The sequence below is a fragment of the Diplodia seriata genome (genome assembly GCF_021436955.1).
Source record: "Diplodia seriata strain FDS-637 chromosome Unknown scaffold_2, whole genome shotgun sequence".
In the NCBI taxonomy this organism is placed as follows: Eukaryota; Fungi; Ascomycota; class Dothideomycetes; order Botryosphaeriales; family Botryosphaeriaceae; genus Diplodia; species Diplodia seriata.
Genome location: NW_027117309.1, coordinates 2,673,998 through 2,695,947, shown reverse-complemented (window position 1 = coordinate 2,695,947; position 21,950 = coordinate 2,673,998). Strand labels below are relative to the sequence as shown.

The window sequence follows — 21,950 nt, the reverse complement described above, 5'->3', positions numbered from 1 at the left end:
GTGCGCCATGGTGTAGACTGCACCCTTTCGCTGCTTGTTCGCCATCAATCGCGCTCGTCGCCCCCTCGTTCCCGCCTCTCGCGCGTGCTCCCCGCGCGTCCACCGCCAGCATGTGGAACGGACTCTTCATGCTGCTCGGCCTGAGCATGATCATGGCCATTTCGTATGTCTTCAGCCTCAACGCCGGTTCCAGTTCGAGGCCAATCACGCTAAAGCATCTGCAGCTCCTTTCTTGCCGGGTCATTGCCTCTGTCTTTTGCCATGTCCCAACGGCACTTGCGCTTCATGTCTGCCATGGGCACCGGCGTGTTAGTTGGCACTTCGCTGATCGTCATCATCCCCGAGGGTATCGAAACCCTGTACACTGCCAACGAAGCAGCCGCGCATACGCAACACGAACGCCATGTATACTTAGACGACCTCGACATACCAACGCCATTGCACGCCCGGTCTGCGTCGCGCAATCTCGAAGTCATTGACCGCTGGAAGGCGGATCTCGAGCGCGCCAAGGGCAATGCCGGAGCAATTGCAGGCTTGAACGATGATCCTGCAGGCTGGTCTCGAGCTGCTCAGGAGTCTGACCCAATGGAAGATGAAGGCGACGACCCGGTTCAAGTCGGCCGACCTCAAGGTTCAGAGCATCACAAGGAGGAGCCTGATCACAGGGAACCACACGCCTGGGTCGGCCTATCCCTGATTTTCGGCTTCATCCTGATGTACCTGATTGATGCTCTCCCAGCCATCATGGCCGCCGGTCCCTCCAAGCCTCTTCATATATCTCTTTCGAACCTCTCCAGCGGCCTTCACCACTCGCCTTCCCACTCGCCGAATATGTACCCGGCCGACGCGGCGCTTCCCGGCGGGCAATCCAACCCCCCAGCCACAACAATTGGTCTCGTCATCCACGCCGCTGCCGACGGCATAGCACTGGGCGCATCGTCTAGCACCTCCAGCACCAAGCTCGGCCTTATCATCTTCCTGGCAATCATGCTCCACAAGGCACCTGCCGCTTTCGGCCTGACATCCGTGCTCCTCAAGCAGGGCCTCAGCAAACGCACCGCCCGCACCCACCTCATCGTCTTCAGCCTCGCCGCTCCCGCCGGCGCGATAGCGACCTGGATCGTCGTTAACATCCTCGGGCGAGAGACCCTTGGCGGAGAAGAAGGCATGCAGTTCGCAACGGGCTGCGTGCTGCTCTTCTCCGGCGGCACTTTTCTGTAAGTAGAACCGCCACATCTTCCCCCACCACTTCAATGCCGGCTAACCACATGTTGTCTGCAGCTACGTCGCCATGCACTCCATGCAGGAGACGACATCATCCCATTCTCACGGCAGCAACTCGCTACACTCTCGCAATGGTTCGACGGGAAGCTCTATTCTCAATGGCTACGGCGACAGCGGTCTGCTGGACGGATACGCTGGCGGTCGCGGGAAAGGGGGTCAGAGCGGAACGGAGGTCGCGATTATGGTGGCAGGCATGCTGGTGCCGCTTTTAACTCAAGTGGGGCACGGGCATGCTCATGGACATTAATGGGTGTAGCGTTTGATGAAGGTGAAGTTGGAATAAGATAAAAAGAAGGGGGGCGAATCGTGTGATTGACGTGCTGCATGGAGTTCTGGGAATTTTGGAGGGTATACTCTTGTCGTCTATGATGGATTGATCCATGGCTTTGCATTTAGGCCTAGCTGCGCAAGCGTGCGGCTGGTGATAGACTTACGGATTCTAATGGATTTATTGTGGGATTCCATATCTGCTGCCCTTTACGGTGATTCGACAGAGGGGAGTGGTGCCTAGGGGATGCGTATCTTGATTGGTCCCACAGACAGCGTAATCGCTTCCCCAGGTGCAGCGGAGAGCAGGCAGCCGGTAGGATTTCCATCCGGCACTGGTAGCGTAGATGTTAGCTTGTACAGCCACGAGGTGCCAAAAATAGTGATTTAATGGCGGTTTCTCGAGATGATGCACTTGTGTAGAAGCTATAGAGAAATATAGAACGGTAGAAGGCAATGGTATACCGGCCGTTTGATCCTGGGGTTGTCTGATTAAATCTATCAACAACTGAAAGCTAATTCCACCTCAAATTTAAGAATCATACAACATCCGCCTCGGAAATGAGAGTCGTGTCCAGTAAGAATACGCTCCTTGTAGGCGGCCCGTCACATGAAGAGATCGAATCCAGCTTTCTTTTCGTCCTGAACACACCCGTATTGGCGTAGGCCGGTTGGGTGAATTGCGCGTTGCGAATCAGTCTTCGCCCGCAAAATGAGCCTGGCGGGTTCGCCAATGCATGGTGCTCGATCAGGTGTTCATGGAATTCATTTTCGGTGGAAAAGATTTCTTGATGACACCGTCGCCATTTGTGAACAGACACAACATGTGTGAGCGCCTCTGTCCAGTCTGATGAGAGGAAAGACTCCTGGCAATACAAACAGGATATGGCATCGGGGAAAGGTAGTGACCACAATCTGTTGCAGGCATCAGGAAGACCCATGAGCGACCGGCAGGACCATTTGGGACCCGGTATACCCACACTGGGAGGGCGTTCCAACGCACTATTGCTAGGATTGTACTTGATTCTGGATAAAAAAGCTGTTAGATGAGTTCCTCAGAATTAAAGAAGTAATGCGGGTTCGGTAATTCAAAACCTACAGAGTTGTTGGAGACTGTGCAACCTCATTGAGGCTGAGGCGGGCCAGCCACCAAGATGTGAGCTTCATTCCACTTCGAAAGTGAGCTGAGATGTGTTCTACTCGCGCCTTCCAATCGAGAAGATAATTGCCGCAAAACCCGCACTTGAGCGCTGGGTGCTTCAGTACGAGAGCCGGTGCTTCCCTTTGTGCTCGCAGGATGCTTGCCTCCTTCCCGCTTGGTTTCGTCAAATTCGAGTGTAATCTTTCGAGATGCTGGACAAATTGGTCCTTTCTCTTGAATATACGGTCGTCGATCGGCTTGCTATCTTGACAAGGCCATATTTCGCATACCCAGACAGATCGTGGTACATGGACCGACTCCTCATGGCGTTTCCATTGATACTCATCCTTCAACTGTTTTCCACAGAAAGTGCAGAAGAATACAGGTTTCTTACTCGTGCTGGGCTGAAAAATTGGCTGAGAAACTTGAGTGTTGTAAAGACGCCTACCACGGCGGGGTCTTTGGCTACCCTGAGAACTAAACGAACCGCAGCTACTTCCGGAACTACCAGCGGAGTGGACGGATCCGCGTCGTCTATAAGGTAAGAATCTGTTTGATGATGGTTCGCGTGCCAATGACTCGCTTTCCAAGGGTGGGCTGAGCTCCGCTTGTCTTCTAATCGCTTCCAGCTGATCTGGATCCTCCTCGAGCGGCATGTCAATGTACGCTTCCAGTGCGGATGGATACCAAGTGCGTTCAGTGGTCTCTTGCATGTTCTGCAAATTGGATTCGGTCAACGGATGCGAGACCTGTCGTGACGAGGGCTGGAAAACTTGGTCGGCTTGCGGCGCGGAATCTGGAGAATCTTTAGAAGTGGTACCATCTTGGTATGAGAATTGCAGTCAGCGTGCAAATTCTGCCTGGAGACTATATCATTGTTTAGCATACCTTTTTGAGCATGCCGATGCCGCTTATTGTTGAACCAGGTACGGAGCTTGCCTGTCGCTATGCCTATCTCTCGTGCGAGGCTTTGGAGGGCTGCATCATCTGGGCACGGATTTTCTTCGAATTGTTGAAGGAGGATCTCCTTATCCGGTCCTTTGATCTGCTGCCGTGACTTCACCGTACCATCACCAGCATTTTGGCTCCCCTGGGTAGTTCCGCTGTCCGGAATAAGGTTAGAATCAGAAATGATTTGCGGGATACCAAATACTTACGCATGCGGTCCGGGGTCGGCTACGCAATTCGTTTGTTCTTCGAAAGTGAAATGGAAGCTGCTTTCATCTATCCATGCCTCAACCCCAGGCGTGATGCGAAGCTCAGGTCCGTCATGAACTGATAGCGATGCGTCTTTGGAGCCTTCATAAGGGTTCTGACGGGTGGAAGCGCTGGCTGTGTTGAGATTCATATCATCTCCTAGCACGGCTAGAGGTGTGTTTGGAGATGCCGGCGACAACGATGGGAGTTCGGAGTTGGAAAGAGCTGGAACGTCACCGACCTGATATGGTGCGCACGACATTGGCTGCCACGAAGATTCCTCGAACAAGCCGGCCATTGTGTCCGTTTCCCACAGATAGTCGCCGAATAAACGAGCTGATGTGTCTAATTCTCCTTCATCAGGTGCAAGGGAGATTCCTGTATAGCAGGCTTCGAATGAATCCTGGACAGCCATTGTGCCCGACTGGCCTCCGGGTGGGAGAGAGGCGTCGGCCTGGCAGCCTTCGAATGAGTTGCGGGGTTTCGCCATTGTGAGAAACAACCGAAAGGAAGAGAGGTGGATGTTGCGTGGAAAGAGCGTAGTTGCGGCAGAAGTGTGCGTTTTAAAAACATTGTCTCGCTGTCAGGCTGAGGAAAAGATATACAAGGTTGGAGGTGAGATACAGGGTGCCCGACAAGGATGCTAGGGCACGGTCATACGCCACATTTAATTGGACGCATGCAAAGTTATGCGCAGTCCAATGGGAGGATGAGGACCTGTGTGACCACCCCAGCATATGAACCGTACAATCTGTTTCGTCAGTTGCATATTTGGTTGCACAATAGTTGAGCATTACCAATGCACGTGTGTAGAGCCTCGCGGGTTGCAGAAAAATCAAGATGTGCTATGAGCCAATGAAAGTTTGGTCATGTATAGTGATGAAGCGGTACTTACTCTTCAACAAGCGTAAATCCTGAAATTCTTTTAGCCAATGGTTCTGCAGCATCACAGCCCCCCTCCAATACCGTGAATAGGTTTTCCAGCCTTCGGTGGCCTTATTTTCAATCGCTTATACAAGCACCTATGCCCTCTCAAACAAACAAAACTCAAACTCCACCTCATCGTCCGCTTCTCCCTCCTTCCCTTTCACAACTTCCTTCACCCTGCCTTCCGCCACCTCCTCGCCCACGAACTCGCTCAACCCGCCATCCCCACCATTCGCCCTCCTCACCCACCCACTCCCGCCCTTCCCTTCCGACCCCACCACATCCACCGGAAACACGGTATCGCACTCATACTCCCGCCACACCCGCGTCAACAGCACGCTCTCCGCCTCGTCCAGCTTCAACGCCGCCTCGTACAGCTGCGCGCCGCCGATGACGAACACCCTCCCCAACGCGCCCCTCTTCTGCAGCAGACCCAGCTTCTCCAGGGCGTCCGGCAGCGAAGACGCAGCAATTGGCGCGGCGGCGGGGTCGCTCTCCTCTCCCGCAGCAGGAGCGTCGATGGCCGTCGGCGGCGTGGGTGGTATGCCGGGGATCCTCGCCGGGTCGCGCGACACGACGACGTTGACGCGGTCCCTCAGCGGGCGGAAGCGGGGCGGGATCGACTCCCACGTCTTGCGGCCCATGACGACGGCGTTTCTCCGAATCGTCGAAGTCGCGGTAGTGGTGATGGTGGTAGAGGCGGGGACGACGACGCGCTTCGTGACGCGTGCGAAGTAGCCCATTTCCTTCTTCAGCTGCGGCCAGGGCAGGGTCCCGTTCTTGCCGATGCCGAGCGAGGGCGTGGCGGCGACGATGAGGGTGAGCGGGATCTTCTTGCTGCTGCTGCTGCTTGCCATGGTTGCTGCCGAGGAGGCGTTTTCTTCGGTGGTCATTGCTGGGCTGCGAGATCGTCAATTGTCCACTGCTCTTGTCGTTAAGGCGGCGTTGGGGGGAGGTGAGTAGAAGCTAAGAAAAAAGGTGCGGGGCGTGTGCTAGGGAAGACGCGCCGCGAACGCGTTTTCTCACACGCGGGCATGCGGGCAATAAGTGGTGGCCGCATCGCAGCAAGCACAGCATATGAAGACCAGCTTGTGGTTGTTGCTCAACCTCCCCATTGTGATTCTGTCGTGCGCGAGCAATTGGGTATATCCTATCCGTAAACGCCAAAATAAGCACCTCTTCCCCAGTGGGCCGTGCTCTGCCAGGTCTTCACGATCTTCAGCCGAACGTATGTTATCATTCCTTCACTCTCACAGCTTCTCATTCGCCAGACCCTCGATCGCCGCAATCATAGCTCTGACGTCCTGCTCCATGCGCTCCACGTTCTGCTTGTCGTTCGCGTCGAGCGTGTTGAGGTTCCCGAAGAGCCAGAGTTCTTGCATCTGCCGAGTGAGGGTGAGGATCTCTTCGGTAGCGCGGATCTAGAGGAAGGATAATCCCCAGGCGAGCGAATCAGTCCTAGCTCGCTTTGAAGAGTGTGCGTACCAAGGGGAAAGATGCTGGGAACTGAGCGCTTCATGCAGGAAGATGTGGGCGGGAAGGGCGTTTTACCAGCGCAGCCGTTTCGACCTCCATTTGCCACTTCTTGTTCGCGGTGGTGTTGTAGTCTTTACTGTCGGGCTATCCGTAGCAGAGTTCGATGTAAGCATGCTGCGCGAGGGAAAGAGCGGGTGGGCTCATACGGAAGCCAAAGCGACAACGTTCTCGAACCGCTTGACGAGCGCTGCGGCGAGCTTCTGGGAGCGCTCTTTGTTTGGTGAGCAGGCTGTACAATCAAAAATCTCAAGAGATCTGTTCGCACCTTGTAAGGCGGCCGCATTGCGCTGAGAGACTTCCATCACGGCGGTGGTAGTGTGGTGTTTCACAAACACTGGTGGAAAGCTCAGAGAGTCGTCAATGCGGCTGGAAGCTTATCGGCCGGGAGCCACTATCGATAGCGTCCTAAAATAGACCTCTGATCCTGAGACGTCACACATTCAGAGCTGGATATAGGCACGAGCGTTCTTAACAGGAGCAGTTACGAATAGGATTGCATTGCCTAGTACTAGGAGAGTAAATCCAGATGTCACGCAGGTGAAGGAGTGGAGTTGTAGCAGCAAAACGATAAAGTAAACAAGCCAAACAGCCAGAGCACATGTTCCCAGGAAAACGCTTTGCTCGCGCATCATCCGAAGCCATTGTGCCCGCCTCCATCAAGACCCGTGATTAGAGAACATTACTCGTCATCAGACTCCTCCTCGCTCTCGTCGCTTTCAGCGTTCTCGAGCCACTCAAGGAACTGCGTAGCCGACTTGCGAACCTTCTTGCTGATGGACAGGTCAACGTACTTCTTGCTGGCCTTGCTGCCCCAGGCCTTGAGAATCTCCTCAGTCACGAGGTCGTTCTGGTAGACATTCATGAGAATGGCAGACACCTGGGGGATAAGGTTCGGCTTGTCCATGCCAATGAAGCGTTCGATACCACCCAGGAAAGCCTTCTCGTGCTTCTCCGAGGTGATCATCTTCTTCAGCATGGGAGCACGGTTGTCGATCTGCTTGACAATGTTGTCGTCAAAGATGGTCTGAGCAAGTACGGTGAGGGTCCTGTGCTTGGTCTCGATACCGAACTCCTTGGCCTTGAGGTAGATCTCAACATCCTCAACCTTGCTGATGCTGCCCTTTTCCTTGACCGTGTCCTGGATCCAGCTTCCAAGCTGGTCGTAGGCGTTGGGGCCATCGGCACCCTCATCGCCTTCGTCAATGACGAGAGCACGCTTGAGATCATCCGGGAGATCCTTGGCACGGGCCTTGACAGCCTCCTCGGACGTGTCGACAGACCACTCGACCTCCTTGTGAGAAACATCCTCGATGTCCTTGGCCTCCGCATTGATGCGGCGAGTGAGTTCGTCATCACTGTTAGCGTCGAGCTCAAGGTCGCCGTTCTCGTCGGCGTGGTCGGAAGCGCTGTCGCCGTTGCTGCCGCTGCCGCCATTCTGCTCCTCTTCACCGTTGGCCTTCCTGGCACGGCGTTCGGCCTTCTTGGTGGCCTTGTCCTTCTTGCCCTTCTTGGGCTGGTTCTTCAAGATGAAGGAGCTGAGTTTGAGGCGAATGTCGACGTCGGTGCGCTGACCGCACGCCTTGCAGTCGAGGAGGATGCGGCCGTCCTTGATGTTGACTTCGGTCTCAGGGTTCTTGCACTTCTTGCAGAGAACGAACTTGGAAATAAAGCCGTCGAGGTAGTCCTGGAGCTTGGTAGCTTCGTGAGCGCCGTTGATGATCCAACGGTCGTCGGCAGGGTTGTTGTTGGTCTGAGCACCAAGCTCGAAGCCAAAGTACTTGATAACATCTGTGGAAGGGATCAGCGGGTAGTCATGCAGGAGGCAGGAGTGAAGCACGTACACGACGGGGGACGGGCGAGCTGCTGGGCGACGTTGCTCAGGTTGACGATGACGGTCTTGATGCCGTTGCCCTTGCCCTCGATCTTGGACTGCAGACGCTCCATCTTGTAGCGGTAGAAGGGATCGGTGACATCCCGGCGGACGTTGACGTTGGCCATTTTTGCGGTTGTTGGGTGTGTGGCGGCTTAGAGCGAGGAATGGTGGTGGAGAAGGTTGGTGCGAGGATGCGAAAAGCTCGTAGTGGAGGAGAAGAAAGACATGCAGCAGGTGCAGGTCTCGCGGGGGTGGTGTGTGTGGTGGGTGTGGTCAGAAGCAAAGCGGGCTAGCCGTTGGTGCAATGGTAGTTGCTACTAGGCTTTCGTATGTCACGGAATTTTTGCAGCTTCGGCGGCGGTTCCTGTCTGAAAGCGTTGTCACGGGGCGAATACATATACAGCCGCGTCTTCGAGGTTTGACTGCAGGTGCTTTGTGCGGGTTTGGGGTCTGGGGCGGGTCGGGCGGAGCAGCTGGCAGCTTGACTCCGTGCGCGCAGTGGTGGGCCGGCGGTGGTTTGCGGGTTGTGTGCGCGGTTGCAAGCCGTAGGCTGTGAAAGGTGATGGGTGGAGAGTCGTGGCGAGAGGAAGGACGCGGTGGTTAAGTAGGGCGCGAGAATTTGAACGCCGTTCTTGACTAAGCAGCAGCCAGCGGCCAAGCCAAGCCGAAGGAGGCCGAACAGCGAGGCGGCAGCAGCCACGCCCTGCCGCTGCACTCACCTTGCGCATCGCATGCACGTCACCATTTCTGGCGCCTGCCGCCCGTTGCTGCGCTGTCCCGCCGAGCCAATTGCTCTTGTCGACGCCGGCTTGCCGCGCGAGCTTGTCCCGCCGCCGCGAGCCCGCCTCTGCGACCTCTTCAGTTTCCGCGGCGCCTGGCTTCGACTCACCGAGGCCCGTTTCACTTTCGTCGCGTCTGACTGTGACGGATCCGGGCTCCGCAGCATCAGCATGCTATTCACGCTACTTGACCGCAAGTCTGCTGCCTGGCACTGCCTCTCCTAAGGCTCGCCCTTCTGCAGCGAGCCCGTGCCATCGGCCGACCCCGATCTCTCCCCCTTCCCCAATCATGATCGAAGATGTCGAACCTCGCGCCTCACGACGAGCCGGCCAACGCAATGAGATTCCGGGGTCTACTCGGTTCTGGCAGCCAAAGCAAATACAACAGAACTTTCATGGCTGTGTTTAGTCACGGTGGTCGGACACGCACACACCGTGAAGCTTGACAAGATGTTCAGGCACCAGCTCCGTCGTCCACTTGCGAAAACGGCAATTTGGTCTCCCGTGACTTCTTGTCGAACTTCCTTCGCACAAATTACGTCGCTGTACACGACATACCTGGATGCGGAATGACAAAGGACGCTCCCCGCCAGTCAACGCCACAAGCGGCGCCGTCTTTGCGGTAGCAAGCATCCATTGGTCACCATAAAGCGCTCTCTGCCTCAACAAGCATTTCCCCACGATTCAAACCGCCACGCAGATGACACCCTGCTTGCGCTAACGTTAGCCGCCATCCCAATGCAGACTGTGCTCAAAGAACAGGCCTCAAGACTGCTGAAATAAAGATGGCCATTTGCCCAGAACCCTTTCTGCCGAGGCATCGTTGCATATGTTCAGTATTCGACTTCGGTCAGCGCAGTTCAGTTACACAGGCTTCTTGTCGATTGATCGAGATATGTCACCCACCACGGCAGATATCGTCAACCAGTGGGCGGAGGAACAAATTGTGGCATACGAGAGAGCATGCCCACAGCCAGACTTGACATTCAAAGAACTAATAAAAGTACTCAAGAACGTCCTGGCCGGCATCACAAGCACAGTTGAGGGCGCCCAGCGAATAGAGTCTCTGGTCATGAGCCGGCTTGAGGAGTTCTTCAACAAGTACGCAACCACGGTTTGTCGGATAGTCCATGCAGGTGCAGCCTTTGACGACGATGTCGTTCTGCAGCGTCTTGCGGCACTGACTGCCGCCCTTGCAGCATTGCCCGACGCAAAGAACACCACGGGCAAGACGCTTACCTGGGAAGATGAAGAACTAGGCATTGAAGGCAAGTCAGGACCGGGAAGGGCGATTATCCACGACCGGCAACGTCTGTGGTCTGACTTGCCCACCTTCGGCGATGAGATGCGCCAACTGTGGAACGGTGAGTCGAGCATCTCGACGAATGGATTCATTGTGAAAGCGCAAGCTCACGAACACTTGCAGGGCCGGCATCCAAGGCGCAACGCGAGGAAGAAGGAGTCTCCGAAGAAGCCGCTCGTCAGCAATGGTCAAACTGCAACGCTTTTGCTGCCCACCTGACCAAGCTTTCCCGACGCCGCGGTGATGTTCTCGACTACTATCTCTATGCCATCCGGACTCTCAGGCGAGCCCTTGAGGACCGCAAGTTGCTTGAACCGCGAACCCATATACCTGGAGCGGCGCAGTGGATACGTATTCGGGGTGCAGAGTTGCGAGAGGCGGATAGGAAGTTCTCGGGCAATCAGAAGAAGAGCGCGAGGGGCGGCCCTCTTTATGATGCGGACACGTATGGGTATGGCTTTTCTGAAGAAAGGTGGGCACTGTGGAGGAGTAGGTTTGAGGCATTTGCGCAAGACGAAACGGTGGATGAGGAGACACGCCAAATCGCCAGGGATGCGGCAATGGAAATGGCATGAGCGGTCACAGCAATGTGGGCGTAAGAGAGCAAGGCATCTGTGGTTAGTCATTCCTTCGAGATGATATTACAAGACCCAAGAAACTTCTGTGCTCATACAAGACAGCGCCCGAAATCACATCTTTCGTGCCGCAACACCCAGGCTCACAATCTTCAAAAGGAAGGAGCTTGAAGTTGTGCAAAAGTCCGAAAATATCTGAGCACATGACCGGGCGTCTGAAATCATACCCGCCCGATACTTCTGTGCCTGCACTGAAGTTCCATATTCACTCGTCGATAGTGTTTTCGTCGTCGTACAAATACGTTGTTTGCTCATTGTAGAAGATGCTACTACGATACTATTTACGAGGCTTTGTCAAGTTGGCACCCTTCAAAACAGCTTCTTCCCGAGACAAGCGCTGTCCACGCAGCAACCACATGCACACGATGCACATAAGGCCCCGCTGCGCATTTTGCCATGAATAAATTCTCCGCCGAGTTAGATCAGTTACGATTTCCACACATCAAACGCCCCGTTCAAGAACAAAACACCACCCAAACGCTTGGAGCCGAACAAGCATACACACAGCCCCGGCAAACCGCACACAACATCCTACATAAGACACAGCCTCACAGAAGTAGCAGCCTAGCAGCCACCAGCCAGGCATGGATTCGCCGCAGAGCCCCGCCGCAGCCTTTCTCTCCTCCGCCGCAACGCCCAGAACCCGCCCTGCGTCGCTCACCGCCCGCCTCCGCTCCCTCTTCGGGCTCGCCACGACGAAGCAGCTCGATCTGGAAAGTGCACCGGCCACGTGCAGCAGCTTCCCGCATTCCGCATTCGACCACTATTTCGCCGTCGAGCGGGAAAGAGGGCAATGGGTCAGCAGCAGCCGGTCGACGGCAACTATGGCGGCTCTGCGGAGGAACAGCGCTCCGGCTGAGCGGGACCCGCTGCTGCCTGTGTGGTGGAGGAGGAGGCCGGGGCAGCGCGTGGAAAGGTGCTTCGGGGATAGGGTGGAGTAGAGCGCGAGGGAGGGAGGCCGGGGGGGCGAGATGAGGCTCTGCGGCACCCCATGTGGCGAGGCCTCGGGGTCTTGGCTTACTATTTTGGGCGATGACGCTGCAGCGTACGCGGCAAGAAGGCGCGATTTCGAGCGCTTCGGGCGGATTTTGTAGGGAGCATGGGCCTCTGGAGAAAGATGGCATTCGTGGGAAGAGGCGCGGGGCGTGATCTGTGCCGCAACAGGTGTTGCGCTCTTGTTGGCCCCGGCGCTCTGGGCAACCGTTCGTATCGGGAGTAGGGCATTAGGGCTCGGCGTACAAGGGAGCTTACCGCTCCACCAAGAAGTCATGACTATATTTGGTCCACATGGACGGCGAGTCATGATGGTTGCAGACTTCCCAGTACAGCTTCACGAAACTTTCAATGTGACTTTGATGCTCAACTGGTTTCGTGGACACTGTGCTGCTGTGTGTTATGGATATGCCGCGCTATGGTGTTGCATTCTTGCCAAACATCTTCAGCTTCAGCCTGATGAGACACCCACACGCTGCTATGAGCATCTCACTGAAAAGACATGTGGAGGCGAATTGGTCCGAATCCATGGGATAGTAAGCCAGACCGCCTGGAGATTTCAGCACCGCCGATGAACGTCACCCACACTGAGCCTCATGTCCCAGCCCTAATACTCACTCGCCTCTATCAAGGAGCGGAATTATGGCGCTGGCACGTGTCAATAAAGCTTTGACTCCGAGCGACTGTACATCAACTCCCCCATGCAGCCTTGCGGAAGCGCCGAGCTGAGCCTAGAAGCTTACATGAAGGAATGTATGATGAATCAACCTAGCCAAATCTCTCACGTTGATTGAACATGGCCTGCTTTGGGAGGATTTGGGATTGTGTGGAGGCCCGGAACGCCGCACCGTTGGATGAAGGCTGTGCCAGAGCACTACGGTGTGGCGTGAAAGCATCCGGAGTGCGCCTCTGGAAGATATAAGTAGCCTCGTTAAGGGTCAGTTCCTTACTTGGACACAGAGAAGCATCCTCCACTGATCAGACGACATTTCCACATCACAAATTATGGCGGCCGGCGAAGAATTGACCAACGGCGGCGAGATGCCCAGGTTTGTAATGGTCGTCGGTGAGCTTTTGGGCAGTCAGTGCTAATGCAAACCAGAAGATACGTACGAATTCCGGACATGTTTGCATCCATCATGTCTCTCGCCCCCCGGGAGAACCCGAACTACCAGAAGGTCAAATCCCAGGCTGAAAAATGGGTGGTCCGCACTCTCGGTTTGAATGAGCAGCAAGCAATGCAGTGCTCGAAATCGGGCTTGGCGTACTTGGGCACCATATGGATGCCGGACGCTGACGAAGAGGCGCTACTCGTCGTCGCGATCTGGATGCACTGGGTCTTTTTCTTTGACGACCAGTTCGATGAGGGCCACCTCAAAGATGATCCCGAAGCAGCGAAGGAAGAGGTCTTGGCCATGATGGCAATAATGACTGATGGCCATCCGGTGATCTCGGCGAGCGAGAACCCCCTGAGACACATGTTCCAGTACAGCTGGTTCGGTTTCAAAAAGAGGGCATCACCGAGTCTTCAGGAAAGATACAAGAAGTCGATGAAAGACTACTTTGACGGGCTGCTGAGACAGGTGGACGTTATATCCGAGTCGATCGCGGTGAACGTCGAGGAGTTCATGGACTTCAGGAGGAGTACCATCGGCGTGTATCCCTGCCATGAACTCATCGAGTAAGTGCTTTGCTCCTTGCTTTTTCCATTTGTGTTTTGCTTGAGCTAATTGGCTGTGTGGCAGGTACGCGCAGGGAATCGAATTGCCATCCCACGTTTTCGACCACAAGGCGGTAATTGAATTGCGGCGCATCTCCTCGGATCTTGTTTGCTTGTACGAAGACACGCACGATACAATCTTGAATATACGCTCACAGTCAGCCAGGCAGAACGACGTTCTCTCGTACAGGAAGGATTTGGCATTGGGGGTTGAACACAACATCATCCATATCTATCGAAAGCAGGGCCTTTCGGAGCAGGAGGCTGCAGATGCTGTTGAAGAGATGTTCAATGCCCTCTACAAGGGATGGTATCTCGCACTTGCGGAGATGCCATCCTGGGGCGAGCAGGTGGATCGGGAGATGCTCAGGTACATTGACGGTTGCCGCGACACTGCGCTGGGCAACGTCTACTGGAGGTAAGCACGGCCACGCACACCTGCATCAGAAGACTACTAACAAGCGGTTCCAGTTACATGACGGGTCGGTATCTGGGAAAAGAAGGGGACAATATACGCAAGACGCGCATCATGGCGCTTCCCTGAACGGACGACGAGCTGTGTGTGGGTCGTGTGGTATCAGGTGCCGGGCGTGAAGGAGAAGGGTGGGAGTTCTTTGGGCTTTAGTGGACATGATAACGAATAGAATGCGTTCCCGTATGTTGATGCAGTGGCTGTGAGGGCGATGCCTAGTGCGGGGAGCGCGAGACATGAGTCATGCGAGATCAGGGTCCACCTAGCTGAGCCGACGTCATCACCAGGCTGCCCACCATGACACCAAACAATCTTCCCACAGTACTGCACGCATGCTCTCCCGCCTCAGGTTGACGGCCCGACACCTCTTCCCCTCCCGCATAGCGCCTGTCCGTACCATGTCGTCCTTCGTTCTGCCGAATTCGTCGCCCGAGTGCGTCGTCAACCTCACCAACGACATCACTAAGGACCAGCTGCTCGCCTTCACAGCCTTCAAGAACTGGATATCCACGCTGCAGCATTCGCTTGCCCGGCAGCAGGACAAAGAGCACGTCTTCCACGATGCCCCCTACAAGCTCCGCAAAATCGATGTCCAGGCATGCGACTGGTTCAGCAAGACGAAGCTCGGCTTCGTGAAGATCAAGGCCGACGTCACCAACGACAAGGGAGAATACCTGCCTGGTTCAATCTTCCTCCGCGGCGGTAGCGTGGGGATGCTGGTAAGTCCCGCGAACCGCCCGCCATCCACCGCCATCTGCTAATCACTCGCGCCTCATCCTTAGCTCATCCTTCAGCCTGACGACGTCCCCGAACACACCGAGCAAGACAAGTACGTGATCCTGACGGTGCAACCACGCATCCCCGCCGGTTCCCTCTCTCTGGTTGAGCTCCCGGCTGGCATGCTCGATGACAGCGGCACCTTTGCCGGCGGCGCGGCCAAGGAGATCGAGGAGGAGACGGGCATGAAGGTGCCCGAGAGCCAGCTCATCGACCTGACGGCGCTCGCGGTACCCAAGACGGAAGACACGACGGGCGAGGCGCTGAGGCAGGCCATGTATCCCAGTGCGGGCGGGTGCGACGAGTTCATCCCGTTGTTCTTGCATCAGCGGCGGGTGAAGAGGGAGACGTTGAAGGAGTGGCAGGGCAAGTTGACGGGCATCAGGGAGCACGGCGAGAAGATCACGCTAAAGCTTGTGAGATTGGAGGATCTCTGGAAGGAGGGCGGACGGGATGCGAAGGCTTTGGGTGCTTGGGCTTTCTATGAGGGGTTGAGGAAGGAGGGAAAGATTGACGTTTGATGGGTATACGGGAACAAGATAATAAATTTTAAATGTTTACAATAATAATGCCTGCGGAAAAAAGCGGAATTTGTCTTGGAAAAGGTATACCCATGGGAACAAGCAAAGTGGTACTTTGAACAATGTGTTGGGTGGTAGCGTTAGCCGCCCCGCCATGGATATCCATGGTTAACCCGTTCAGATAGTCCCTGAACCACAGCCACTTGGCGCATTCACGTCTTTAAATATTTGACGCCCTCCCGGCACTAAATATTTGCAATCTGTATAGCTCGACGAAGACTCTGGACCCAGGGAAAGAAAGAAGAAGGAAACCCCAGCTTGCTTCCGGCCTGACCCCTTGCTTACCAACATGGATTCCACCTTGCTCCTCGCTCTTCTCGCTCAGTACCCCATCGCGGAAAGTATCGTAATGAACTTGAACTGGTGCGAACTTAAGAAGCTCATGGATGCCTTTGGGGTCCGATGGTCGGACAAAATTGGGCAAGAAATGACGTGGAATAGCCTAAAGAGGCTGGTGCGCTGCGATCGCTACAGTCCTTTTTCCCGCTTTGCAGGCATGCGCCGAGGACACTGCTCCACTACCCAGAGAGCGTGCGAGAGGTGCGGTTATGGGACTTGCTTGGTACGTACAAACGTCAACAAAAAATCTTCTGATCATCACACATCTCTTTCTCTCTGGCATACATTCCTTGCAAGCTAATGTGTTATTGCTACAGAACTGTAGAGTCACTCCCTTCAGAGCCAACCAATTACTCGGCTACGGCGAATACAGGCGTGTGTCCACCACACTCTGCGTCGCCCAAGCTTTACACTTTACTACCAACAAGCCCGAATGCTCTTGTTTCCCCAGCCCGCTGACCCATCGATATGGTGGCGGGAAACACATTTGTTTCCGCTGCTTCTACAAGGACTTGGCAGATATACCACTGGGGCAGTTTTATTACCCTTCGCGGTCTCAGCAAGAACGCATGCTGATTGGTCGTTTACCACCAATTCAGCAAACTCTTCATCATGTTGCAGGCTGTGGTGGTGCGTGTGGGGGGCGCGTGCGAGAAGTGATGTTGCAGGGCTGTTGTATGTACTGTGGAGGATTGGCGAAGGACGAGCGCATCGATGAGATAAAGGCTTTGCTCGAGAGAAGGCTCTTGTGATTCTCGTTTCAGACAGCTCTGAGGGCTTCTGGTCAAGTCGCTTGGCAATCGGCTTTATCCCGACATTAAGATACCCCGTGCTCTCACAACGTATTGGGTGAATCACCAGTCAGGCCGACATTTCTGGCTCCTATGTCTAAAGGACCACTTGAGAGTGTGTGGATCTCACGAACGCTTCAAAAGGGAATCTGGTGATAAATTTCCAAATTCTACCCGTGCATAGGGTCGCATATTTACTCATGTGCGTAACATCCATTCTGCTCCTCAATAGCTTCATGCACATATATAAACCTTTATTTCCCCCAAGAGATGCCGAAAAGTTCTCCGTGCACATACAAACACCAGAAACATGCCAGAACTGTGGGACTTGATCGCGCAATACCCGATTTTGGTGTCCATTGCCAAAAATCTCACAACTCGGGAGTTCTTCAACGTCGCTGAGATTAACGAAAAGTACAAAAGGCTTCTGAAAACGGGCTGCAGTGAGGTCTCGTTACGCAACATAAAAGCGCAAACCCGCTGCGACGGCGAAGACTGCGCCGACAAGTTCGACTTCTGCTCTCGTTGCAAGTGCAAGACATGCGAGGTGAGTTGGCCTGCAATTACTGCATGAAAGCCGCCGCCGGCTAACCGGGGCACAGAACTGTCGGGTGACACTCAACGATGTCGGCAGAGAGCAAGATATTTACCCCAGAGATAAACCGGACATGAGGCCGTTTGGTGTGTGGAGGTGCCACGGCTGCCACTCGATAGACATACCGCGCTATTGCGCATGCACTCCACAACGTCGCTGGCTGCTGCCTTACATTTGCCGCCGCTGCTTCGATGAGGATCTCAGCAAGACAGCCAAGACCCGGGTGCGCGAGCACATGGCGCGAAGAGATCGCATAGGCCTCTTGCTTGACATCAGGACCCTTACCGAAAGCGTGGCGGATCCTTGGGATCCTACCGAGACTGTGAGTATGAAGGAGTTGAAATGATGCGGGTGGGCGCTGACTGTAGCCCAGTTAGCAGACTGCGATCGCTGTGGCCGTTATCTCACTTTGAACTACATGCACTACATGTGTCCATTTTGCGACGGCCTCCACGAGAATGTCAAAGAGTATTGGACCCTAGAGGAGTATTACCCTCATTGTCGTACCTGATCTGTTGCCAAAACCAACAATAGAAGTAGGTTCGGATTGTCTCTTCCCCGCATTGGCTGAGGCCGCTTCATGGGTCCAACAAAAGCTAAGGGTCGGTGACTGCAAATCAAGGTAGTCAGTAAGCAGTAGTTGACTCTGAACAATTCATTGTTCAAAACGACCCTGTTCCCAACCCCCGCATATCAATTTCGTCTCCACGCACAACAGTGCGCATCTTACTGCTACCTCTACTTCCCAGCAGTAAACTATTCGAGCCAAAAAGTTTCCAGGCCTTTTGCTCCAATTTTCCCCGTAACACCTGACCAACTCGACATTCTGGTTCACTACCTTATTTTCCGGGCCTTCGCCCCCAACATCAAACCCAGCGAGCTTGAAGCGGTTGCGCGAACATCAAAGCACAGTCGGCCTTACTTTCCAGACTGTGAGAGCCTTGAAACCGATCATGCGCGGTGAAGGGCACGAAATAGCGGTGGCAGGAAAATCCGGCTGATCTGACATAAGCAAGCCATGTGCGTAGTGCGGTGGTTATGCCCGCGTGGTTAAAACCAAGTCGCACACAAACAGGCAAGTCACCAGCACGCAAGCAGATAGGTCTATAAGAGACCACTAGATAGCTATATTCAATCAAATATACGATCATTTCGACACCGCGGGGTAGTCATTGCAATCCGCATGACTACGCGTTCAAGGTGTGCCACGTGAATCATGCAGACACCGCTCTATATACTCGGAGTTCGCACAAGATGACTGGATCAAGCCCTAGGTATACGTAGAGTGTCACAGCCGGAAAAGAAAGAGGTCGGATGGATTGAGGCTGGGAGACATCTGTACCAAACTTTATTACAAATCCTTTTCCGCCTTTCCCGCCAGCCGCGTCAATTCTTCTGTCGGCTCCTGTAGCTGCTTACATGGCGTGGTCCATCGAATGCTAACACAGGTGACCCATGGTCCACTGACTTATTCACCAAATGAGAAATCCAGATTGGGCCTAGTATGAGGTGCATTCACGCTTGCTCCGGGCTATATCCACCGCCGCCGACCTTCTCTGTTCGAGCACCCTTCTGCAACTCCATCAACTCTTCGAGGTCACCCACCTTGGCTTTCGTTGGCTTCGCAAACCGGTTTTCACCATGCCGCGGTTCGACGAGCTTTTGGCTCACTACCCCATCCTATGCTCACTCGCTCCGGAGATCACCTCGAGGGATCTCTTTGCTGTTGCCTCCACTTCGAAGGCAGCCTGGGTCAGCATCTTCAAAGAGGAAACCTCGGTCGGCTCGGCACCCTCGGCGCAAACCTTGGCTAAGCTCACTCAATGCGAGGGTTTTCCTGGACGGCTCATGATCGGTAAACGGGTCCCATGTTCGGGCGAGATGGACCTCTGCGAAAGGTGCGGCTGTAACACATGCTCAGTAAGTCTCCACCCACTTCACTGCTTTACACAGATGCCGTATTGTCATATTTATGTAGGCAGTTGAAAACAGGATCCGGACGTAAATGTGGGCATTTTATATTTACATTTGCGTCCGGGTCTTGTATTCATCTACCAATCCCATGTATATTTTTCTAAGAGGCAGATGCTCTGTAGATACTAACTCTACACCAGGAATGCCGTGCAAAATGGCAAATGATATGCCCAGGTCTCAACCCAAATAGCCAGAGATACGCCGGCATGACGACAGCGCAGGCAGTCTTCCTTTGTGACAAGTGCCGTCCGACGGAATTGACGACACACCACTGCGCGTGCGACCCTCAGGATATATGGTTCAGGCCGTGGATCTGCTCGCTCTGCGCTTTGGATGATGTGCACCGCCACATTGGGGGAAAGCACCGCGAGGAGGCCCACTGGTTTCGCGAAGGTTTCTTAGATACCAATGCTTTTCGCTGCAGGGAAAGGACCTACTTCAGCGAGACATACGACCCTGAACCCGACACCGTACTCTATGTCCGTAGCTGTATGGGCTGCAGCAGCAAGTTCGGAGACGTATGGATGAACACCTACTGTCACTTCTGCAAGGGTGTCATCTTCGACCAAGGTATCTGGGAGGCCAACATTAACATCGCTGGCAAGCGCTGTCGCGTCGTTCGTACCGTCCGGGACTTCTTGACCTTGGAGAATATCCTCAAACTGAGGATCCACTAGAAAGAAATTGAGGGTAGCCGTAACTACGGTAGAGCGGCAGTAGTAAAGCAATAAGTAATAGTCGCTGCGTTGGTAGCAAACAACCCTTGTTTAAAGAGGGAAAAAAAAAAAAAAACTTCCAGCAATGTAGATCATAGGAGATATAGAACCAAGCCGAGGGCAAACAGTCACTATTTCCAGGGGTGGGAGAATGTGTTGTGCATGATGAACTACCCCTGCACGGTACGAAGCAGACCCAGAGGTTGACAGGCGAAAGGAGCGGACTTACCTCCTCAAGGGGAGGAGAAAGCGGGCCATAGAAAAGCGAGCTCGAGCAAAAGCTTCAAGATTCCAATTCCAACACAGACTCACCAACGCTGCCGCGTGCCCCCCAAACAACAACGCCCACACATCACAACCTCGCCTTCCCCCCTCCCTTCCTCTCCTCCTCGCCGTCAAAATACTGCTCCAACAACCTCACCACCTTCCGCGCACTCCCAAACGAATTCTGATACCCCGCCCCGGCATGCCCATACTCGTGACAACACGGCACCACCACCTCGCCTCCGCCCCCAGCCACCTTCACCTCCTCGACCTCGACCCTCGGCCCGCCAACCCTACCGGGCCTAAACCCGACATTGACCGCCAAAACCTCGAAACCACCCTCCTTCGCCGTCAACAGCTCCGGCGCCAGCGCCTTGCACCTCTCCAAGATGCCGCGCGTCGTCGCGGCGTCCTCCTCCGCGCGCCAGTCCCCGGCCTCCTTGGTGCCACCGAGGACGGTCGTCCCGCTCGTCGCGCGGGGGATGACGTACGACAGCGTGCCGTCGGGGCGCCAGACGGTCGTGAGGGCGCGCGGCAGGCCGCGGACCAGGACGGTCTGCCCGCGGATGGGGAAGACGGAGGGGTCCGGGACGAGGGAGCGCGCGGCGATGCCGGTGGCGTTGACGAAGGCGGAGATGGTGGTGGGGGGAGGGGATGTGGGCGAGTGGTGGTACGCGGCGAGGAGGCGGGTTGCGGTTGCGAGGGCGTGGGGGAGGTTGGAGCCGCTGACGGCGGAGTCGGTGGTCGTCGTGGTGGTGATCATGGGCAGAGCGGCTTCGATGAGTGTGGCGCCGAGGGAGCGCGCGCGGGAGAGGAGGTAGGGTAGGTAGACGCCCGTGTCGATGGTGACGGCGTCGTAGGTGGCGCCGGCGTGGGCGCCGGGCGGCAGCTCCGACGTGGGCAGCTCGCGGAAGTTGCGCATGTACGGCGCCCACCACGCGCTGTGCGGACCCGAGGGGATTTCGGTGTCGGGGCCGGTCCTGGTCGGGGGGTGTGGTTTGTGAGCGAGGCTCGGCCTGAGAAGCGGAGCATGATGGGGGTGTTCTCGGGTTACCAGTAGAAGATGCTGTGGAATTTCTCGACGCCGGACTTTGTCGCGAAGGACGCCTGGCTCTTTTCTTTCTCGACCATGTCTAGCCAGATGTTGTAGCTTTCTATGTCCCATTCCTGGATCTCCTTGTCTTCGGCGGTGGCATGGGTTCGCCATTGCGCACCGGCCCTGCTCATGTCAGCAGTGCATTCACCACGCAGATGCAATCTTCACCGAAGCTCGAAAGAAACAGTGTAACCATACCACGGCGAAGTGTAATCCTTTGCCTTGTCTCCAGGCACATGCTTCGCAATGATGGTGACAGCGGCGCCTGCTTCAAGCAAAGTGATTGCCGTCTGCAGTCCGATCACACCGGCTCTGTACCAGTCAGCTTGCTTTTGCTTTATGGACAAGTTGGAGAACCCCTTACCCGATGACGACAATGTGCTTCCCCTTGAGTTGCGAAGACATGATGGTAGACAATTAGTAGTATTCCTTTGCAAGCCGAATCAATCCGGATTACAGTCCCTATATATATCAGCGTCCTTCACAAGACCCATGAGTCATTTCCACCACTTCACTCACCCGAAGCTCGTCTGATGTTGTATGCACCTCTTATCCGACAATCCGTTGCGGAGTTGCTGCACCTAGCCAAGTGAAATAGCGGGGAATCCTTGAAGTGACCAGTCGCCGTCGAGCGAATTGTGTCGGCCGGTGATGACGGGATTCCGATTTGCGGAGCGCCGTACTCCGACC

The 21,950-nt window shown here is 55.0% G+C and overlaps 9 protein-coding genes across 9 annotated transcripts; 5 read left to right on the top strand and 4 right to left on the bottom strand.

Moving 5' to 3' along the window:
- Positions 1 to 110: 110 nt before the first annotated feature.
- Positions 111 to 1,531, top strand: SLS55_002162 (uncharacterized protein; the record flags this gene model as incomplete). The annotated part of the gene is made up of 3 exons (XM_066773646.1): positions 111 to 163; positions 225 to 1,217; positions 1,282 to 1,531. 3 exons carry the CDS (start codon positions 111 to 113, stop codon positions 1,529 to 1,531), a joined length of 1,296 nt encoding a protein of 431 aa, XP_066636213.1.
- Positions 1,532 to 4,911: 3,380 nt separating this feature from the next.
- Positions 4,912 to 5,673, bottom strand: SLS55_002161 (uncharacterized protein; the record flags this gene model as incomplete). Its single annotated transcript, XM_066773645.1, has 1 exon — positions 4,912 to 5,673. The coding sequence occupies one exon, from the start codon at positions 5,671 to 5,673 to the stop codon at positions 4,912 to 4,914; it is 762 nt and encodes a 253-aa protein (XP_066636212.1).
- Positions 5,674 to 6,066: 393 nt separating this feature from the next.
- Positions 6,067 to 6,654, bottom strand: SLS55_002160 (uncharacterized protein; the record flags this gene model as incomplete). The annotated part of the gene is made up of 4 exons (XM_066773644.1): positions 6,067 to 6,237; positions 6,368 to 6,436; positions 6,499 to 6,563; positions 6,618 to 6,654. The coding sequence occupies 4 exons, from the start codon at positions 6,652 to 6,654 to the stop codon at positions 6,067 to 6,069; spliced, it is 342 nt and encodes a 113-aa protein (XP_066636211.1).
- A 377-nt stretch (positions 6,655 to 7,031) lies between these two features.
- On the bottom strand, positions 7,032 to 8,350 carry TIF5 (eukaryotic translation initiation factor 5; the record flags this gene model as incomplete). The annotated part of the gene is made up of 2 exons (XM_066773643.1): positions 7,032 to 8,140; positions 8,194 to 8,350. The coding sequence occupies 2 exons, from the start codon at positions 8,348 to 8,350 to the stop codon at positions 7,032 to 7,034; spliced, it is 1,266 nt and encodes a 421-aa protein (XP_066636210.1).
- Positions 8,351 to 9,833: 1,483 nt separating this feature from the next.
- SLS55_002158 (uncharacterized protein) lies at positions 9,834 to 10,882 on the top strand (the record flags this gene model as incomplete). The annotated part of the gene is made up of 2 exons (XM_066773642.1): positions 9,834 to 10,368; positions 10,431 to 10,882. 2 exons carry the CDS (start codon positions 9,834 to 9,836, stop codon positions 10,880 to 10,882), a joined length of 987 nt encoding a protein of 328 aa, XP_066636209.1.
- Positions 10,883 to 13,074: 2,192 nt separating this feature from the next.
- Positions 13,075 to 14,077, top strand: SLS55_002157 (uncharacterized protein; the record flags this gene model as incomplete). The annotated part of the gene is made up of 2 exons (XM_066773641.1): positions 13,075 to 13,616; positions 13,681 to 14,077. The coding sequence occupies 2 exons, from the start codon at positions 13,075 to 13,077 to the stop codon at positions 14,075 to 14,077; spliced, it is 939 nt and encodes a 312-aa protein (XP_066636208.1).
- A 448-nt stretch (positions 14,078 to 14,525) lies between these two features.
- Positions 14,526 to 15,425, top strand: SLS55_002156 (uncharacterized protein; the record flags this gene model as incomplete). The annotated part of the gene is made up of 2 exons (XM_066773640.1): positions 14,526 to 14,846; positions 14,910 to 15,425. 2 exons carry the CDS (start codon positions 14,526 to 14,528, stop codon positions 15,423 to 15,425), a joined length of 837 nt encoding a protein of 278 aa, XP_066636207.1.
- Positions 15,426 to 18,851: 3,426 nt separating this feature from the next.
- On the top strand, positions 18,852 to 19,861 carry SLS55_002155 (uncharacterized protein; the record flags this gene model as incomplete). Its single annotated transcript, XM_066773639.1, has 2 exons — positions 18,852 to 19,108; positions 19,609 to 19,861. The coding sequence occupies 2 exons, from the start codon at positions 18,852 to 18,854 to the stop codon at positions 19,859 to 19,861; spliced, it is 510 nt and encodes a 169-aa protein (XP_066636206.1).
- Positions 19,862 to 20,252: 391 nt separating this feature from the next.
- Positions 20,253 to 21,665, bottom strand: SLS55_002154 (uncharacterized protein; the record flags this gene model as incomplete). Its single annotated transcript, XM_066773638.1, has 3 exons — positions 20,253 to 21,144; positions 21,219 to 21,383; positions 21,625 to 21,665. 3 exons carry the CDS (start codon positions 21,663 to 21,665, stop codon positions 20,253 to 20,255), a joined length of 1,098 nt encoding a protein of 365 aa, XP_066636205.1.
- Between the last annotated feature and the right edge of the window lie 285 nt (positions 21,666 to 21,950).